Genomic DNA, 21,351 nt, shown 5'->3' with positions numbered 1-21,351 from the left:
CCACTATGGGTGGAAACTCCAACAGAAGCATCTGCTAAACTTTCTGCCTCACACCAATGTGGAGGTGGAGGAGACCTGATTCCTCATGGGTGAATCTGCAGCTAGCTTCAGGGTTAGCTTCCTTCTCTTTTATCAGAAATGATAGGTTGTCTTTTATCAAAGGGTCTGGTAACATTTACGGCTCTGGGTGAGTTTTATTTAGCTGGCTGAGGGGAAATGGCTCTTTGGATTGGAAAAGCTCAGACCCTTGATTTAAAGGTTTAATGGAAACAGTAAATATAAACTATTTTCTCAATGACAAATGCACAAAAAGAAGGATTTATTCATTAAAAAGAATAAATAAATAACCATTCATAATGGCTAAATTAGACTTGAATAGAAGCTTAAATTAAGAATATTTTGACACACCATCAGTACAATTTAAAGACCTGGAAATGTCCAAATATTTTATTTCTCCTTTAACTCATTTCACTACGTTCACAAAAATAACAGCACAAACATCTTAAACTCTAACTGGGAGCTCAGGAAGCAGAACCTTCACTTATGAGTTACCCTCCACGCAGAAATATCTCACATTGTCATTAATTAAGCAGGAGTGTGCAGGTTTTTCATCCTGGTTCTGGTCCTGATGGAGGTTTTTCATCCTGGTTCTGGTCCTGATGGAGGTTTTTACTCCCTGGTTCTGGTCCTGATGGAGGTTTTCCTCCCCGGTTCTGGTCCTGATGGAGGTTTTTTTTTCCGGTTCTGGTCCTGATGGAGGTTTTTTTTTCCGGTTCTGGTCCTGATGGAGGTTTTCCTCCCCGGTTCTGGTCCTGATGGAGGTTTTTCATCCTGGTTCTGGTCCTGATGGAGGTTTTTCATCCTGGTTCTGGTCCTGATGGAGGTTTTTACTCCCTGGTTCTGGTCCTGATGGAGGTTTTCCTCCCCGGTTCTGGTCCTGATGGAGGTTTTCCTCCCCGGTTCTGGTCCTGATGGAGGTTTTTTTTTCCGGTTCTGGTCCTGATGGAGGTTTTTTTTTCCGGTTCTGGTCCTGATGGAGGTTTTCCTCCCCGGTTCTGGTCCTGATGGAGGTTTTTTTTTCCGGTTCTGGTCCTGATGGAGGTTTTTTTTCCGGTTCTGGTCCTGATGGAGGTTTTTTTTTCCGGTTCTGGTCCTGATGGAGGTTTTCCTTTCTTTTTTATTGTTTTTTGTTGTTGTTTTTATGTATTATTTTACCTGTGCAGCACTCTTGGTACCTCTTGGTATGTGAAGTGTTCTATAAATAAAGATTCATTTAGTTTGAACTGATTTGCTCCCTGCTTCATAAGAACACAGTTATTATAACCTGGTTTAATGTGGACACTGGATTTGTTTGAACTGGACTAGAATGAACTGAACTGCGTCTGTAAAGCTGGGATGACTGGTGAATCGGTGCTGTATGAAGGAATTATTGATCAGACTGAGCAGCTTGACGTTTCCATGTAAATCTGAGACTTTATCTGGTGGAGAATTAATATGTGGTGTGAAAGGTCATAGTGGATTATGTACAAATGTCTCACATTTCACATCATTATTTTGACCATCATGGACCGTTGGTGTCGCCGTTTCCCATTTTCCCAGATTTTGTGCGTACGCCTGGGTCAGAGTTGCCTGGAGGAAGGAACATTTTTCCGACAAGTTTTGTTTTTATAAATCCCAAAAGTTGACTATTTTTGGTGTATTTTTGGCCGGGTTTTGTTCCTACGCCAGCTTGATAAATGAGGCCTCTGGTTCTGATCCTACATCTGAATGACCTGATGACCGAACGTCTGAGTCCCGCTGAGACTCGCTCTCATTGGTTCTCTATGGATATTTTACTGCTTTTATTTCACACACCTTAACATCTCACAGGTTTGAATAAACTGTCCAGAAACATGAAAATCTGGCTGCACTGTGAAACCCTGGGATGGATTGTCTGAGTGCTGTTAGCATCATCGTGTTCTTGGTGCATAGAAATACATAAAAGTCTAAAGGTTAAAATCCTCTCTGTGCTTCGGCTCCAGGCACTCAGTCTCTGCAGGAGTGGAGTCAGTTTGAGGAGGAACTCTTCATCCCTGGAAGGCGTGGAGCTCCTCTTCACTAAAGCCCAGCTGCTTCAGCAACCTGAGAGATGAACAGGAAGCAGAAAAAAAGCAACGCTGATGACACCACAGGTCTCCGTCAGCACATTCTTTATACCATCTACACAGAGATGCCAACGCGTTACAGTAATCTGACTACATATTTTAACAAAATATAATCTAACGCGTTAGGATGTCCTACAATGTAATCAAATTACCGTTACTCTTCATATTCGTCCTGCGTTACTTCGGCACTCCCCACTCCTTTCACATATGCTTTGAAATCAAGCGCCGTGGACGAAAGTGTATTTATCTAACTCAACACACCTTCTCATTAACGGTGGTACAGAAATTTTATGTACTCGTAAGCATGCAGTTACCTTTCTTCGCTGAAACTTGACCTTTTTTAAATCGACAAACACAAATCATTCACTGCACATGACTTTAGAAAAAAATATGATATAGAAACTTATTACCCTGGTGCATGATGGGAGGTCCGCCTCTCCACTTCCCTCATCAGAACCTATTCCAAACCGAATTGATTTTTTTTTTTTAATAAGTCCGTTACTATTTCATTATTTTCTCATGTGTAAACGTAAAACATAATGCAGATTTGTCTTATGCTTTTTTTTTTTTTTTTTTTTTCGTTTTTTTTTTCCCCCGTAATTTTCAAAACTTGCAAGCTGCCTCTGGAACTGAGGTGGACGTTAAAGTCCGGTTATCGCGAGAACGTGACATGAACTCATGTATTTACTTATGTTGATGGTCACAAGCTCAACAATGGAACAAGAAGAAAAAGGTGCGTTTTCACATTGGAAATTCCGCCATTACTTTCAATTTATTTCATCTAAAGAGAAAAACATTCAAGTACGTTGTAAACTTTGCGCTGGTAACAAGACATTGTCAACTGCTAAAAACACCACATCTAATCTGAAGAAGCATTTGGAGTCACTGCACAGTGCCACTGAATTGATAGAAAAGGCGCCAAGTAAAGATGGAACTAGGGAAGCCTCGACTTCGGCAGGAGGTCCTCCGCTCAAACAGCAAAAACTGGACTTCAGTAATAAACAAATCAGTGGGAAAGAGCTGAAGAAATTGGTTGGGCGATATGTTGTTGAGGAAATGTTACCTTTGAATACCGTCGACTCACCCGCTTTCCGTGCCATAATAGACAAAATCCCTACCAGTGGTGCCAATCCTGGGCTGCCCCACAGAGCGTCTTTCTCATCATACTTGGAGCAGGAGTATGCAGACATGGAGAAGAACCTGAAGGCCGCGCTAAACGAGGTTAACTTTGTGTCAACAACAGCAGATATTTGGACTGCTAATAACCGGAGTTACATGGGGGTAACGCTGCACTGGATCAGTAGATCAACATTAGAACGTAACAAAGCTGCATTGGCATGTCGGAGAATTCGTGGCAGGCACACCTACGATGTTATTGGTACAGAACTTGAAAACATCCATTCATCATATGGACTGATCAATAAAAGTTGTTGCAACGGTGACCGATAATGGTTCAAACTTCGTAAAAGCTTTTAAAGTCTATCAGCCTGCAGAGTCCGACGATGATGATATGGGGGAGGAAGAAGATGTTCCTACCGCGGATGATGTCACTTTTGCAGATTTGGCAGAAATCCTCTCTGCAGAAAATGATGGGCAGGTGACTCTCCCCCCGCACTACAGGTGTGCTTCCCATACTTTAAATATTATTGCTACTAGTGATGTGGAGAAATATTTGTTGGGCAGCGTGGACAGCAAAGCTGTGTACAGGAGCAGCACCGCCAAATGTACAGCCCTGTGGACCAAAGCAAGTCGGTCTACACTGGCTTCAGAAATGGTGGAGGAGGTCAGCAAAAAGAAGCTTTTGGTGCCAACATCCACAAGGTGGAATTCATTTTATGACGCTGTAACAAGAATAACAGAAATCCCCATGCAGGAGCTTAATACCCTGTGCACCAAGGTTGGAGTGACATGCTTCAAGGATAAAGAATATCATTTCCTGGCTGAGTACTGCACTGCCATGAAGCCTCTCACTGTCGGACTGGACATTTTACAAGCTGACTGCCCTTATGGGACTCTACTACCAACTCTTGAAGTCTTGATGCAAAAGACCCTGGCTCTGAAGGACACCCTCTCCAAGACTACTGCAGGCCTTCCAGATGCCATAGTGCAGGTATGTTCCATCTTGACATTTTTATACTGCACTATTCATGAACATAAAACACAATATTGCAGTATGTAAGTTGTTAGCACAAATACAGGTGCTACTTGGAAAATTAGACTATGGTGGAAAAGTTGTCTTATTCAAGTAATTCAGCATAAAAGGGGAAACCAATACATTTTATGTACTAAGTACAGATCCAAAGTTTACTCTGAGTATTGTATTTAAAATAATTTTTTATTGATTCCACGAAATATTCTAATTTTCTGAATTTTTTAATATGAGGTTTTCTGAAGGTGCAAACCCTTATCAACAATATATATATTGTATATATATATTGCATAACATTTGTCTATATATGTGCATTCTTTCTTTGAAGTTAAGTTACAATAATGCACAGAACTGCAGGCACTCATTCAGGATATTTAAAATTTTTGAGTAATAACTGTATCACTGAAAATCATATTAAAAATATCCATAATGTTAATCCCACTTATGGTTTGCAAATATTTCTGGGATAAATAAATTGTAGCCTAAGCTTTATAGACTACAAATACATACAATATGGTTGTAAACATATCAAAAATGTTTTTCAGGCTATCGGGAATCGCTTTGCGGGTGTGCTGGACAATAAAGATGCCCTCCTTGCAGCTGTCAGCTGTCCAAAATTTAAAGTCCGGTGGCTGAGAGATGAAGGCAGGAGGGAGCAAATAAAGGAGCTCCTGATAGAAGAGTGTCGCTCCACTGGTCCTGCTACTCCTGCTACTCCTGCTGCAGCACAAAGTCTTGCCATTGTCACCAAAACATCTACCAGCGATGTTGAGGTGGACTTTTTCTCCTTTGAGACTGAGCCAGAGGAGGGGTATGTGGCAGAAAAGGAAGTGATGGACTACCTAAGGTCAGGGCATGAACTTCAGGTTTTGGATGTGTTTCCTACCATAAAGAAAATATTCCTGAAGTATAACACTCCACCTCCATCTAGTGCTCCTGTCGAGCGACTTTTTAGTCTCGGAGGTTTGGTGCTCACTCCTAAAAGGAACAGATTATCTGACAAGAGATTTGAGAAGCTTCTCTTACTGAGATATAACCACTGGTTCACTTCTCCCTCTTTTCCATAAACATAGGATGAAGGCCACATCACTCATAGCCACGTTTGGTGTTAAGCTGGTGTTAGATGTTATGTAAAACCAATTGCTGCTTTAATGCTGTGACCATAACGAGAGATGTTGCTTTATTTTATTGTTATTCATTTGAATTAATGTATATGATGGTAGGGAAGAAGCACTGAATGATTTACAAAGTTAATAAGAGACTGACTATGTTCATAGAAGGTGAAAAACAATTAAAAGTTACAAGTTGCAAAACATTGTAAAGTCACCATTCGTAACTAATGCACTTTCAGTAAAGTATATACGAAAAAAAATCGATTGTCATTTTTTTGTTTGGGGGGTTTTAACTAATAAAGTAACTAGTAATCTAACTTAGTTACTTCTAAACCTTAGTAATCAGTAAAGTAACTAGATTACTTTTTAAAGAAGTAATCAGTAATCAGTGGTCAGATTACTTTTTCAAGTAATCTGTGGCATCACTGCATCTACACATTCAATCTATGGATAAAAATATCTGAAGCCCTCTCCGCCCATTAAATCCAGGATAGAGTTTAAATTCCTCTCCTCACATATAAAGCTCTCCATGACCAGGCTCCATTGTATATCAAAGATCTCACAGTTCTACATATTCCCAACAGAGCATTTTGCTCTCAGACTGCAGGTTGTCTAGTTTGGGTTTGGGAGGCAGACACGCTCGCTACCTTTAAGATCCAGCTTAAAGCCTTAATTTCTGATAAATCCTATAGTATTTCTTTTCTCTCAACAGGTCTTCCTGGCTAAAAGTGTCTGTTGGCCTCTCTTTGCTCTCCTCTCCACCCCAACTGGTTGAGGCAGATGGCTGCCCTCCCTGAGCCGGGTTCTGGTGGATGGTTTTTCCTTCCTGTTAAAAGGGAGTTTTTCCTTTCCACTGTCGCCCACTGCAGCTCAGGTTGGGGGATTGGATCGAAGTCAAGATTTGATGCAATCTGTTGGTTTACCTTAACTAGGCTGTTATTTGTCATGAACTGGCTGGAACTGATTGGTCTGTAAAGCCCTGAGATGATGTTATGAAGTGCTGCTACACTAATAAAGCTGAACTGAAATGAACTGAATTGGGAGACAGAGATGCACAGTAAATATAATAAGTTTTCACACCCCTTTATTAACCTGGAACCTCATGAACGAAGGATTGCACAACTTATATGCTGCCAGAAAAACGTTCAGATATATGAATATGAACCGTTTCTGATCATCTTTCCTTCATTCATCCCAACTGACCTGGGATTGAGCGCAGCTGCACTACCCAAACCGCCGCTTGAACCGCCGCTTGAACCGCTGCCCGAACCGCCGCTTGAACCGCCGCCCGGACCGCCGCCCGGACCGCCGCTTGAACCGCAGCCCGGACCGCCGCTTGAACCGCAGCCCGGACCGCCGCTTGAACCGCCGCCCGGACCGCCGCTTGAACCGCAGCCCGAACCACTTGGGATCTACAGGCTCCACATTCAACATTATCTGGTCTCCGCTTGTTTTTTTGTGTGTTTTATTGTTTTAATGTTTTACTTCTGTTTCTATTTTGCATTTCATTTTATTTTTAATATTTTTCCTTCCATGCTGTGTTCAGCGCTTGTTTCAGCTGCCGTGTTGAAGAGCTCTATATATAAAGCTGAGTAGTTGTCTCACGAAGGGACAACCAGAACTTCCAGAACCCCCTGCAGCTCTTTGAGTGTTGCTTCAGGTCTCTCTGCAGCCTCCTTGACCAGGGTTTTCCAGGTTATTAAAGGTCACGTTAAAGGTGGAAAAGTCTGGAAACGATTGATTGTGGTTTAAATTTAACAGGCGTGTGAACAGAAGCTTGTTTGGGTTTATAATCAGTCTCAGACAGAAAAACGGCTTTATCAGTTTTTTATCTGTTTAAAGTAAAATTAATTTAAAAAAAAGCCAATCTACTTTTTATTTTCTGACTATTAAACAACATGGAGTCTAAATATTTATCTGGCCAGACATTTATGGCAGTGTCCTCCTACGGTCTGTAATAATGACATGAAGAACAACTTTTTTAATCACAGAAGGTAAATATTTGTCCAGGATGTTGAAGCAGTCAGGGAGCAGATGTTCTGAGTTATTGTTCTGGATAATATTTCAGCTGATCTCTGAGGGTCACCATTTCATCATGTAAACTACAGCTTGCTGTTGTGGGGATATATGACTAAAAATTAAACTAAAGCTGGATTTATACTCGCACGGCGTCTGCGTACAGTCTGTTACGGCGTCACCGCCATAGGCTTGGCGTAGCTCTGAGAGGCTCAACGCGCACCTCTTCCAGACCTGACGTGCACCCCTGCTACGCAGGCGGCTACGCGGAGGTACTCCCTTGTGATTGGTCAGTTTGGGATCGCATGTTGCCAGATTTCTGGATCTTATCGCTGAACATTTTTAAAAACAACACCCAGTGGATCAAGTTGATGAGAAGCTGATTGAGCTGATCGCTAATAAACACACTGAACCATAATGGACGCCAAAACAGGACATACCTACCGACCTGAACCACCAAAAGGACTCTGACCTGGTGAGTTTACCAGAGGTACCACCTACGCTGCCACCTTCACACCTGCGACACGTTCCCCCTACACTCGAGTGTTGGAGCAAACTCACAAGCATCAACCACGCCGTAGCCGACCGCACGCAGACGCCACATGAGCACAAATGGAGCTTTAGAGTGAAAGGCTCTTCCTTCCTACCCCATGGTGATCTTTGTAAAGGCTGCAGGGCCACAAACACAGACCAAGCATTTGGACCCGTCCGGCCTGGTGAGGACCTCGTTCAGCAAGGCCTCGTCCACTCGACCCTTCCGGCCAGTCCAGCTATCAGAGGGCTCGGAGAGGACATTCTCTACCTGAAACCTGAAACACAGAACAGCAGCATGATGATAAGCTTCACAGAGATGCAGCATCACACCTCAGCCTCATAGCAGAGGCCTGGTTACAAACCATAACCCCCACTACAACCAGGGACAGACTGATGGGACAATCAGCTAAAAACATCAATGATCTGACGCACCGAACAGGTCAGTTTTCCTTCCTCTGTAGATTCTAAAGTCTCGGCTTTCCCACTCATATTCTGGACGTTGCTGCTGTGGTTAGCTGTTCTAACTGAAGCTAACCCTCCCTTACTGCAGGATCTACAGGCTCCACATTCAGCACTATCTGGTCTCCAGTGGGTCGGACAAGTAAGATAGCAGCATAACCTAAAAATACATGGAAGATTCAAGAAAACAACTTTTCATCTGTGATTGCCCCATTAAACTAAGAAGATACTCGTCTACCTGTTGTGTTGGTTTAGTTACTAAATCCTGATTTTAAATTATTTTATTTTAAATTGGCTTGAAACCCTGAGGATTTTAATCTGTTCCTATCACCTGTATTTTTTTACCCTTTTCTGATTATTTACTTTTTATTTTTAAAACGTATATGGGATCTGACTGACTGACTGACTGACTGACTGACTGATTGACTGATTGATTGATTGATAGAGCTTTCTCCTCACTGGTTTTGCAGCTGGATGTAAACCTCCAGTAGTTCTTTTCTGGTTCTCCCCACATCCCTACAGCCCATCCTAACTCCTTACAGGAATCATACCGTTCATCAGCTGCCAGTTCTTCCAGTTCATGCTGCCAAAGGATGTCCTCCTCTCGTCGGTTGAAGAACAGCAGCTTTGTTTGTCTGAAAACACACAAACCTGCTGTGAATCAGTGTTTGCAAATATAATTAGTGACAGGAGAGGAAAATGAAACACAAGGAGGAGGCGTGTCCTGTTGTAGACTTGGTCAGTTTGCTGACATCACCATTAAACTGTCAATAATTTAATTTGTCCATTTCAGCAGCATAAACTAACAGGAGAAACTTCACTCCTCATTTCTGCTGTAACGCTCATTAAACTGGGTCAGAACTTCAACATTAAACAACAACCTGAGTGAAGATGGCAATCTGAGGTTTAAAAGATCACTGGAGCTACAGAACATCTACATGTTCTAGATCTATGTGAAACAGACAGGATGAGGGTCAGTCTGTCAGAACACACGACTCTTCTTCTGTTGCTTGTTCATGTTTCTGAGGAGCTGAGTGTGTTTTCATGAAGCTACAACCAAACCCAGTCTGGCTTCAGGAAGCAGACCCCGTCTCTACCTTCAGATCATCTTCAACTTTCCTTCCTGATAAATCTTATAGCAGGTCTCGCTTGATGACCCTGATCCATCCTCTTGTCCTGCTGCTATAGACGAAGGCTGCTGGGCGATGTCCCATGATGCACTGGGCTCCTCTCTGCTCTCTTTACTCTCCACGTAGAAACATATGTTGTTGTCACTCATTCATGTTTCTCTTCTTTCTCAGCAGGAATCCCTGGATTAGAGTTCTGCTGCTGGTTGACCCCTCTTCCCTGTCCTCTACACCCCCAACCCGTCTAGGAAGATGGCCATACTTCCTGGTTCTGGTCCTGATGAAGGTTTTCCTTCCGGGTTCTGGTCCTGATGAAGGTTTTCCTTCCGGGTTCTGGTCCTGATGGCGTTTTTCCTTCCGGGTTCTAGTCCTGATGGAGTTTTTCCTTCCTGGTTCTGGTCCTGATGAAGGTTTTCCTTCCGGGTTCTAGTCCTGATGAAGGTTTTCCTTCCTGGTTCTGGTCCTGATGGAGGTTTTCCTTCCTGGTTCTGGTTCTGATGAAGGTTTTCCTTCCTGGTTCTGGTCCTGATGGAGGTTTTCCTTGTGGGTTCTGGTCCTGATGGAGTTTTTCCTTCCCGGTTCTGGTTCTGATGGAGGTTTTCCTTCCTGGTTCTGGTCCTGATGAAGGTTTTCCTTACTGGTTCTGGTTCTGATAGAGGTTTTCCTTCCTGGTTCTGGTCCTGATGGAGGTTTTCCTTCCTGGTTCTGGTCCTGATGAAGGTTTTCCTTACGGGTTCTGGTCCTGATGGCGTTTTTCCTTCCGGGTTCTAGTCCTGATGGAGTTTTTCCTTCCTGGTTCTAGTCCTGATGGAGTTTTTCCTTCCTGGTTCTGGTGGAGCTTTTCCTTCCTGATTTTGGTTCTGATGAAGGTTTTCCTTCCTGGTTCTGGTTCTGATGGAGGTTTTTCTTCCTGGTTCTGGTCCTGATGAAGGTTTTCCTTGTGGGCTCTGGTCCTGATGGAGTTTTTCCTTCCCGGTTCTGGTTCTGATGAAGGTTTTCCTTCCTGGTTCTGGTCCTGATGAAGGTTTTCCTTACTGGTTCTGGTTCTGATAGAGGTTTTCCTTCCTGGTTCTGGTCCTGATGGAGGTTTTCCTTCCTGGTTCTGGTCCTGATGAAGGTTTTCCTTACGGGTTCTAGTCCTGATGGAGTTTTTCCTTCCTGGTTCTGGTGGAGCTTTTCCTCCCTGATTTTGGTTCTGATGAAGGTTTTCCTTCCTGGTTCTGGTTCTGATGGAGGTTTTTCTTCCTGGTTCTGGTCCTGATGAAGGTTTTCCTTCCTGGTTCTGGTTCTGATGGAGGTTTTTCTTCCTGGTTCTGGTCCTGATGAAGGTTTTCCTTGTGGGTTCTGGTCCTGATGAAGGTTTTCCTTGTGGGTTCTGGTCCTGATGGAGGTTTTCCTTCCCGGTTCTGGTTCTGATGGAGGTTTTCCTTCCTGGTTCTGGTTCTGATGGAGGTTTTCCTTCCTGGTTCTGGTCCTGATGAAGGTTTTCCTTCCTGGTTCTGGTCCTGATGAAGGTTTTCCTTCCTGGTTCTAGTCCTGATGGAGTTTTTCCTTCCTGGTTCTGGTTCTGATGGAGGTTTTTCTTCCTAGTTCTGGTTATGATGGAGGTTTTCCTTCCTGGTTCTGGTCCTGATGAAGGTTTTCCTTCCTGGTTCTGGTCCTGATGGAGTTTTTCCTTCCTGGTTCTGGTTCTGATGGAGGTTTTTCTTCCTAGTTCTGGTTCTGATGAAGGTTTTCCTTCCTGGTTCTGGTCCTGATGGAGGTTTTCCTTGTGGGTTCTGGTCCTGATGGAGTTTTTCCTTCCCGGTTCTGGTTCTGATGGAGGTTTTCCTTCCTGGTTCTGGTCCTGATGAAGGTTTTCCTTACTGGTTCTGGTTCTGATAGAGGTTTTCCTTTCTGGTTCTGGTCCTGATGGAGGTTTTCCTTCCTGGTTCTGGTCCTGATGAAGGTTTTCCTTACGGGTTCTGGTCCTGATGGCGTTTTTCCTTCCGGGTTCTAGTCCTGATGGAGTTTTTCCTTCCTGGTTCTAGTCCTGATGGAGTTTTTCCTTCCTGGTTCTGGTGGAGCTTTTCCTTCCTGGTTTTGGTTCTGATGAAGGTTTTCCTTCCTGGTTCTGGTTCTGATGGAGGTTTTCCTTCCTGGTTCTGGTCCTGATGAAGGTTTTCCTTGTGGGTTCTGGTCCTGATGGAGGTTTTCCTTCCCGGTTCTGGTTCTGATGGAGGTTTTCCTTCCCGGTTCTGGTCCTGATGAAGGTTTTCCTTCCTGGTTCTGGTCCTGATGAAGGTTTTCCTTACTGGTTCTGGTTCTGATAGAGGTTTTCCTTCCTGGTTCTGGTCCTGATGGAGGCTTTCCTTCCTGGTTCTGGTCCTGATGAAGGTTTTCCTTACGGGTTCTGGTCCTGATGGCGTTTTTCCTTCCGGGTTCTAGTCCTGATGGAGTTTTTCCTTCCTGGTTCTAGTCCTGATGGAGTTTTTCCTTCCTGGTTCTGGTGGAGCTTTTCCTTCCTGGTTTTGGTTCTGATGAAGGTTTTCCTTCCTGGTTCTGGTTCTGATGGAGGTTTTCCTTCCTGGTTCTGGTCCTGATGAAGGTTTTCCTTCCTGGTTCTGGTCCTGATGAAGGTTTTCCTTGTGGGTTCTGGTCCTGATGGAGGTTTTCCTTCCTGGTTCTGGTTCTGATGGAGGTTTTCCTTCCTGGTTCTGGTCCTGATGAAGGTTTTCCTTCCTGGTTCTGGTCCTGATGGAGTTTTTCCTTCCTGGTTCTGGTTCTGATGGAGGTTTTCCTTCCTGGTTCTGGTCCTGATGAAGTTTTCCTTCCTGGTTATGGTTCTGATGGAGGTTTTTCTTCCTAGTTCTGGTTATGATGGAGGTTTTCCTTCCTGGTTCTGGTCCTGATGAAGGTTTTCCTTCCTGGTTCTGGTCCTGATGGAGTTTTTCCTTCCTGGTTCTGGTTCTGATGGAGGTTTTCGTCTCCACTGTCTCCTCGTCCAGTTCAGGATGGAGAAGATTTGATCCAACCCGTTGGTTTTCTTAGCTGGTCATTATTTTATGAACAGTTTTAAGCTAATGTGGATTTCTTTAAACTGGATTTTAATTGGACCATAACAAATCAGAATGAGTGTAAAAGTAAACTAAGATGACTTTCTTGTGAATTGGTGCTGTGTAAACAAACCTGAATTGAACTGAAGATCTTACCTGATGGTGTCAAAGTCCTGAAGGGCCAGAGTGATGAGGCGAGCCATGGGCGTGAACCCTGTTCCTGCAGCTAATAGGTAGAGATTTGTGACATCACGCAGTGGGCGGAGACTGAAAGCTCCCTCCGGACCACTGACAGATATGTGGTCACCTTGGAGATCGGATGAACAGAGGACACAGTTAAAGATGGTTAAATGAACATTTTGACTTTCCATTCTGAGATTTGAAGGTATATTAAAGTGAAAATATGATGAGTTCTATTTCACAGACTTGTATCTTGGCCGCGACTCACCGACATGCAGACTGTTGAGATATGGGGTGAAAACTCCATCAGGGTAAACCTTGATCATGAGGTAGAGGTCTGAGTCCTGTGAGGGGGGGTGGGGAGCGGCTACCAGGCTTTGATTGACTGGAGTGTACGGCCGCACTACCTCAGTGTCTGAATATGGATAAAAATATATTGATGTACAAACATCAGTAAAAATCTTAATAGGGGAGTAATAACGTGACATGCAGACTGACACATGAATAATTGCGTTGCTGCTTCTTTCCTGCTTTAATTAAACTAATGTTTGCTTTGCAACAGCAGCGGTGCCCAACCTATTTTCCATGGGGACCTCCGTCATGCAACTAGAAGCCATGGACCCCCTGCCCCCCCTGCCCCACCCCGTGCTGAAACCCTGCTTGGTTTTATGATTTCGAAATACTGCCTTCTGAATTAGGGAGATAATACAAAAGAAAAACCCTGCTGTGGTTTTAGGAGATAATGAGAGCTGCTTGTCTGCTTTACTAACGAATTATTACTGAATTTAGCTAAACGTGATAAAATCAGCTTGTCTCGACACAAAGACTGTAAACTAGACAGTACATGTTTAAAAGATCTGAGCTGGACCAATACGAGCAACTTTTCAGCGAGTTAAATGATCTTTTGTGGGAATATTTCACACTTTCCTCCAGGTGTGCATGTCCTGCTGGACGTGGATGATGAAAGAATTACCTTGAATTTGGGCTTTGAGGTAGACGTGTTTTCCAACAGGCACATGCATGACCGTCCCATGTGGAACCTGCAGTCTGAACACATGGGTGTTATGGGTCACCTCGGTCTTTGATACCAACACACAATCTCGATAGAAGACGGCTGGATAGGAAGACCGGGAATGATGCTCGTTATCCACTTTATTAAATGTTGTGTAATGAGAAACAGATCTGACGGATAAAATAACTTTACACGTGACTCTAAACATGTTAGTTTTACTTTAAGAGTTCCTGGATGTGAGAGTCTCACCTCGGTCTTTTTTGCATAGAAAGGTGTTGTGGAATTCCCGCGGCTGACCGAGACTTGTCCATTTTCCTTTAGTCTGCTTCCGAATGCTGATCTGGATCTTTCCCACTGAGGAAGCAGTGTGGACTGTCGGTGATAACCAGAGTTTAATAAACAACATGAATCTATTTAAGTTTGATTGAACCTCAGAAGTTGAAGGGAGTCACCTTAATGCATCACTTAAGTTATTTTAGCCAATCAGAGATGAGTTAGAAACGCATCATTATCACCATCAGCACCATTAAAATAAACAACTCAGATTTTCTCTCACCAGAAACGTTTCCTTCAACTTCTTCAGCGAGACCTGAAAATGCAAACACTCATTTTACAGCCTGTGATCCACACGAGGAGGATTTTACACAAGATAAAACATACTTCATTTAATCAATTAACTTAATTATTTAATAATCATTCAATAAAAATTTAAAGTGAAATTTAAATTTTAAAGAAAATAATTACAAATTATAAATTATCAATATATTAAACATTATTATATTATTACAAATGACATTCTTATAATTTCCCTCAGAGGATAAACCTCATAAGCTTCAAATATCAGAAAGAATGAATTATTTCTCTGCGATTCTACACTGTGTGAAAACCATGTTGGATTCATCAGGAGTGGAAGCATCGTTGCAGATGCTGCTGCATCAAAGTCAATGAGGATGGAAGATCAGAAAAATGAAGGATTTTCCATCTTTTTAAATTTTATAAAAAATATTTAAAAATCTGTCGCAGGAGACAAGAACCTCCATAAAAGCAGGAATCAACATGAGGACATCAACATGCAGAGATTCATGGAGCTGAGGCGAATCTGAGCAAAGTTCCAGAGGTTTCAGGAAAGAGATAGCGAGGTGTTTTTCACTGAGGTCCTCGTCATCCGATGTAGGAAAGTGAAGAAACTCCAGCGAGCATAGAAAGCGTGTTTAGATTCCTTGATGGCTTTCTCTGCCACACACTAACAGGTATTTATAGTTCGCTATAAATTAAGGAAAATAAACTAAATGTGCCACTTTGATGTCTCAGATAGAAATGTAAGAATAAACCAGAAGTCTGCTCACCTAGATGTATCATGTACGACATTTTGCCCAGCAGCACTTCCACCCGAAGTACACCTGCCTGCAGGTCAACGGTCGCACAGCCGGAGCCGGGGATCTGAGAAACAACACGGTAGAAATATGTCTTAAGAAAACAGGTGTTTACAGAGAAAAGACTGGTAGTGGAGCAACTATTTTACTGGACCGTTGCTGAAGTAACAGGAGCATCCTTTGCTACTGGAGTACAGTAGGGCTTCAAAGATAAACTGCATTTGAGACTGAAATCAGAAATCAGTGTTTCCTGAATGTTTACTGTCCCATCCTGTGTGTCCCACACACAGGATGCCTGCTACCAATAAATTTAATCCTTAAAACTCCAAGATATTTGTAAAAAATGTTTCTAACCCAGCTTTTAATCCCAGTATAAACCAGTCTGTAGCAGCTTTTACTCCCAGTATAAACCAGTCTGTAGGAGCTGCCACTTTTTCCTCATTTCCAGTTATTCCTGCTACTATTTACCTGCTATCCTCACTAAAGCAACTCCAGCTCAGCTGCTTTGTGGCGCCACCGTGCATCAGAAACGTCTTCTTGGCTTTATTCCAGCCATAGAGGAGCATTATTTTTCTTCTTTTCACACACACATAGAACTTTCTGCTCACTGGTTGATCTTTGGCTGCTCCTGATTGGACGTTACCGTCAATCTAAGCTCTCTGATTGGTGGAAAGTCTGACAGGAAGTGGCTTCATCATCATGTCCAGGTCTAAATAGAGGTCTCTTAGCAACATAGTAGTGATGGTGATGTTTTTATGATGAAATGTGATAAATAATGCTGTTATCATGGATTTTTGTGGATTTACCAGATAGAGTCTCTGAATAAAACTACATTTTGTTCTCTGGAATGTAAACCTCCTGGATGGGATAGAAGTGTCTGGAAAACCTCTGTAGATCATCTAAAGGGTAACTATCCATCACAGTTTACCCCACAGAGGTCCCGAGACACTGGTGGTGAGAGAAGTGACAGCACTCGGGGCTGAAGGAGATCTAGTGGAGTTTTGAAGGTTGAACTCTAGCCATGTAGCTCTGCAGCTTTTCCTTGTCTCACATTCTGAACGACAGGTGATGTGGTTTCTGGATTACCTTTCTTTTGGTGTAAACCACCAGATGAACAGCAGCTTCAGTCTGGAACCAGTCAAACCTGCAGCAGACAGCAGACGATAAGTCACAAAAGACGTTTCTGTAACTGATGTACGAGCTTCAGATCTGCTGTTTGTACCGAGGCCGGGAATCTTTGTTTGGTGGAGGAGCCGCTGAGGCAGGTGGAGCGAGGCCTGGAGGTGATGAAGGGATGATGGCTGACAGAAGGAAGAAAAAGAAGTAAATATTCACAAATCTGCTTGATTTAAACATGACTTCTTTACACCAAAGATCAGGCTTCTGTGCTTGTTTACTAGAGGACAGCTGGAGTTATACTCGCGTGGCGTCTGCGTCGGGTCCGCGTGGCTGATGTAGATGAAATGTGCGGATATACTCGAGCGTAGGGTAACAGCGTCATTGTTGCAGTTTCTGTTCTGGATCTGCAGGTGGCAGTAAGGCTGGTATCAGCTGGTAAATCCACAGGGCGGAGTTTCTTCGATGGTTCGCTTCAGTTCCAGCAAATATTTCCTATTTTAGAGCAACAATGGCAGCCGACATGGTGCCGTGTCTTCGACAGAACATGAAAGCAGACGACAAAATTTTCGATCTGTTGAACATTTTACATCACAAAGAAATGAGAAGAAGACGTCGTTCCACAGTCGTTCAGCAAGAAGATCCAAAACTCTGGAAACGTAATCCCAAACTGACCAATCACAATGGATTACTTCTGCGTGGTCGCGTCGGGTTGCCGGACTGCAGGTCTGGTTGGGAGAGGGGCGCGTCGAGCCTCTGCAGACCTACGCAGAGCCTACAACGGTGACGGCGTAACCGACCTGATGCCGATGTCACGCGAGCATAACTGAGCCTTACGCCAGAAATCAGAGGAAGACCTGCAGAGGTCGAATGAGCACCAATGTGTGTGAGTACCTTTAACAGCTGTTGGAGCCTTCGTCGCCATTCTGCCCACCAGGCACTCTTTTAACATGGACTCATAGTTGACCCAACGATGGACCTGTCCACACACCCACAGCGACCACGTTAACAAGATCACACACAGTACCACCATGAAGTTGGCTTCCATTACCACCTCAAACACGTATCCAGGACCTTAACCACGTTAGACCAGGTTCTGTTAAAAAGTAAAAGCCTTATGATGTTCAAATCTGGGCTGAATTTTTTTTATAGAGGAAACACATTCATTCTGATTTGTGAAACATTTATTCTATAAGTAAAAATCCAAAAAGTCTTGTGGCAGACGTTCTGACACTGTCCAGATTCCTGTTGATCAACATTCACCACACAAAACTCTCAGTGGATCTCCAACACGCCTTGAAATACAGACTGGACCTTTCCCTTCATAAAAGTTGTTGTATTTCTTTAAAATAATTTAAAATAACATCAAAATGTCAACATTTTCCTTCTCATACCTGGTCAAAGAGGTCGGTACCATCTATTCCTGCGGCCTTCATCAGCTCCTCCTCTCCACCAGGGTGGTAGTCCATATATGGGGTCACATTGTAAACCATACCTGAAAAATAAACACGACACTAAACGTTACATTGCAGTGTATTACCTGCACAGTAAAAGACCTTTTACCACATTAGAAAACTCAGTCTGACGGCGTCAACAGCTACCAACCATCTTTTCTAAAACTCACTAGAAAACATCACATGGTTAAGGTGGCTGAAGTCTGGATAGTTAGTCTAATATGAACATAATGTTGCATGAAGCCAAAGTACACTAGTCCACGTTATCAGCTCCACCTGTTTAACTTCCTGTCAACACAAATATCTAACCAGCCAATCACATGGCAGGAAGACGTGGTGAAGACAATTTGCTGAAGTTCAAACTGAGCATCAGAATGAGGAAGAGATTTAAGAGACTTTGAAGGTGGCATGGTTGTTGGTCTGAGTATTTACTGGGATTTTCACACACAACCATCTCTAGGGTTTCCAGAGAATGTTCTAAAGAAGAGAAAATATCCAGAGCAGCAGTTGTCTGGACCAGAACGTCTTGTTGGTGTCAGATGTCAGAGGAGAATGGGCAGACTGGTTGGAAATGATAGAAAGACAACAAGTCCAATCAGCACTGGTTCCAACCAAGATCTGTAGAACAGCATCTCTGAACACACAACACGTCCAACCTTGAAGCAGATGGGCTCCAGCAGCAGAAGACACACCGGGTGCCTCCTGCCAGCTAAGAACAGGAAACTGAGGCTACAATTCACACACACTCACCAACACTGGACAATAGAAGATGGAGAAACATTGCTGGTCTGATGAGTCTCCATTTCAGCTCCACGTTCAGATGCTAGACTCAGAATCTGCTGGAAACATCATGAAAACATGGATCCATCCTGCCTTGGATCAACGCTTTAGGCTGCTGCTGGTGTAATGGTGGGGGGAGATTTTCTTGGTCCACTTTGGGCCCCTTAGTACCAACATGGCCTGGTTTAACCAGCACAGCCTACCTGAGTATTGTTGCTGACCATGTCCATCCCTTTATGACCACAGTGGAGCATCTTCTGATGCTACTTCCAGCAGGATAATGCACCATGTCACAAAGCTCAGATCATCTCCACCTGCTTTCTAGAACATGACGATGAGTTCACTGGACTCCAACGGCCTCCACAGCCACCAGATCTCAGTCCAGTAGAGCAGCTTTAGGAACGGGAGATTCTCATCATGGATGCACAACTGAGAAAACACCTTTTTTAATCTATAACACCAAGAACTACAACAGATCTGAAGGAAAAAAGAGGGTCCAACCCGGTACTAGAAGTTTGTCCTGATAATGTAGATGATGAGCATGGTAAGACGTAATACAACATAGGACTTTATAATTAATGTTAATACTTAAAAAAGTAATAAGTACAAAATTAAATATGTTTTGTCTGATTGCTTATTCTCTTCATAGATGTGGGACAGAACTATCTCCTTTCTTTCAAAGCGAATGGTCTCAGGTATCCTGACCTGTGCTAAAAGATATCTTTAAAGAGCCATTGGAGCTTCTTTCCAGAGTATTTAGGAAGTTCAAACATCTGTCATTATGATTGCAGTGAACAATGTTCCCAAAACAGTGTCCTCCAAAGCTGCTGTTTCCTTTACCTCCTTTACAGGTTTGTATCAGCTGTGTTGAAGCGATGCCGCTCACCTCGTATGCAGGTCCAGCAGTCATCTCTTGTGTTATGTTTCTGAAGCTCTTCCTGGGTCACCTCGATCAGACGTCCTCTGAGTCCTGTGAGATCCTTTCCACTCTTGGCAAACCGAATCCAGTCCATCAGACTATGGCCTGGCTTCAAAGCCACCTGTCAGTCACAGAAAATCAGCTAATTAGCATATATACACAGGTATATACTGTACTGATGGGTTCAAAACACAAGTTAATGATCTATCCGAGCAAAAACGAGCTGAAATGATCATATTTAGACCGGTTTTGTGAACTCTAATGTAATGTAAAAATCAGGTATTATCTAGTTGGAGTGTTACCTTGTTCCTGCCGGCCTGGCCGGACGGAGCGACCCTCTGCTGGGAGCTCGGCGCAGGGAAGGACTGGGTCGGAATGTTCAACATGTTGGGAACCCTTCGGAGGCAGCCCAAGTTTCTGACAAAACCTATGCAACCAGCGGCGGTTTACAACAACAAAAACATGAGAGATATTCCGGTAGTCACCCTAGCAGCATTTTGTAACCGGAACAAGCTCGTTCCTTGTCATGACACATCCCCTAAAAGACAATAATGCCACTCCACTGGAAGGCTAAGCTAAGCTAAGCTAGGCTAACATGATGTAATATACTCACTACCTAACTCGTCAAAAAATGGTAAAATTCCACTTTGAAAGGAGATTAAGATTTAACTGTGTGTTGTTGAGAAATGTTAGTATGGAAAATGCAACAACAACTTGACAAATAAGGTTTAATTATAAGTTGGTTTGTCTCCAAATAAAGACTGCAATAACAGTCGCTCACTCTGGCGACAACAAACTACGTCATCGAATTGCGCCACATCTGGTTTGCCTATTACTAAAGAACAAAACAATAACAATTTACAACAGCAACAAAAGCCAATTACGAAACTGGTGTTACACAAAATTTCGTTCAGTCGTTTTAGGATATATGACAGAGAAGCAAAAATGTCAAAAACAGTTAATTACACAGTTATGTTTAAAAAAGTGTACAAGTGAAGGAAGGACTGACATCTGTAGTATTCTGTACACTCACTAAAATCAGTACGATAATGCACAAAAAAACGCCAGTTACACACCTGAAATGAAGCTGTTGAAAGCATTGATGAAATGTGAACCATTTCCACTGGATAAACTCTCACTGTCACTTTCATCCTCTGAATCGCTCTGGTTTGCACCTGACATTACAGAATCATTGTACTTCACGCAGGTTTTGCTGTATTTATTTAAAGTGAAACGCAGTGAAGCTCAGATTTCCATCATGGCAGACGAATTGTTTATCTTCTCGAAGGTTAATCTCTTAAGAGGATTCCTGGACAGGAGTCCTCCTCTTCAATTAAAAGATTTCTTTTCTACATCTAATGTTTTGTTTGGTTGTACAAACATGGACTGAGGCATGTGAGTTTAACATAGACTGGCCATCATGAAATTATCTAGATAAGATAAAAATCAAAACACTCTCTTATTATCAATTTAAATAACAGCAAAACATTTAAACTGCAATTCATTTGCATATATGCAGTAAACATTCATATTTCTTCTTGTTTCTATTGAGAAGATTGTTGTAAACCCCATTTCAAAGAAAGTTGGAACACTGAGTAAAATAAGAACAGAATCCAATTAATTCCACACCTCATTAATCCATATTTTATTTCCACTAAGACATAAACAACACATCAGATGCTGAAACTGGGACTTTTTATCATTTAATGGAAAACATGAGCTGATTGTGATTCCGATGGCAGCAACATGTCTGTAAATAGGCTGGAAAAGTAATTGGTACTATTTAAAAAAACAACTGGAGGAGCACTAATCAGGTTAATTGGCAACAGGTCAGTAACATGACTGGGTATAAAAGGAGCATTTCAGAGAGGCAGAGTCTCTCAGATAGAAAGATGGACAGAGCTTCACCAATCTGAGACAAACTGGCTCTAAAAATTGTGG

At 42.9% G+C, this 21,351-nt stretch overlaps 1 protein-coding gene across 1 annotated transcript; it reads right to left on the bottom strand.

Annotated features, from left to right (window-relative positions):
- Window positions 1-1,092: 1,092 nt before the first annotated feature.
- On the bottom strand, window positions 1,093-20,191 carry LOC121642226 (cytochrome b5 reductase 4). The gene is made up of 15 exons (XM_041988827.1): window positions 19,713-20,191; window positions 19,378-19,531; window positions 17,652-17,752; window positions 17,152-17,236; window positions 16,364-16,442; window positions 16,228-16,285; window positions 15,115-15,208; window positions 14,325-14,357; window positions 14,018-14,140; window positions 13,730-13,870; window positions 13,025-13,171; window positions 12,733-12,883; window positions 8,966-9,049; window positions 8,069-8,230; window positions 1,093-2,121 (listed from the first exon to the last, which is right to left on the bottom strand). Exons 1-15 carry the CDS (start codon window positions 19,794-19,796, stop codon window positions 2,067-2,069), a joined length of 1,551 nt encoding a protein of 516 aa, XP_041844761.1. The 5' UTR covers window positions 19,797-20,191; the 3' UTR covers window positions 1,093-2,066.
- Window positions 20,192-21,351: the final 1,160 nt, after the last annotated feature.

Source organism: Melanotaenia boesemani, chromosome 6, assembly GCF_017639745.1.
Source record: "Melanotaenia boesemani isolate fMelBoe1 chromosome 6, fMelBoe1.pri, whole genome shotgun sequence".
Classification (NCBI taxonomy): domain Eukaryota; kingdom Metazoa; phylum Chordata; class Actinopteri; order Atheriniformes; family Melanotaeniidae; genus Melanotaenia; species Melanotaenia boesemani.
Note: the sequence above shows the minus strand (reverse complement) of the source record. Positions and strands in the feature narration are given on the sequence as shown.

Coding starts and splice junctions, on each gene's coding strand:
- LOC121642226 (XM_041988827.1), bottom strand. CDS start 19,796: ATGTTGAACATTCCGACCCAGTCCTTCCCTGCGCCGAGCTCCCAGCAG. Junction 14,358..15,114: donor GTCGTACATGATACATCTAG/GTGAGCAGACTT, acceptor TTGCATTTTCAG/GTCTCGCTGAAGAAGTTGAA. Junction 14,141..14,324: donor AGTTGAAGGAAACGTTTCTG/GTGAGAGAAAAT, acceptor TATCACCGACAG/TCCACACTGCTTCCTCAGTG.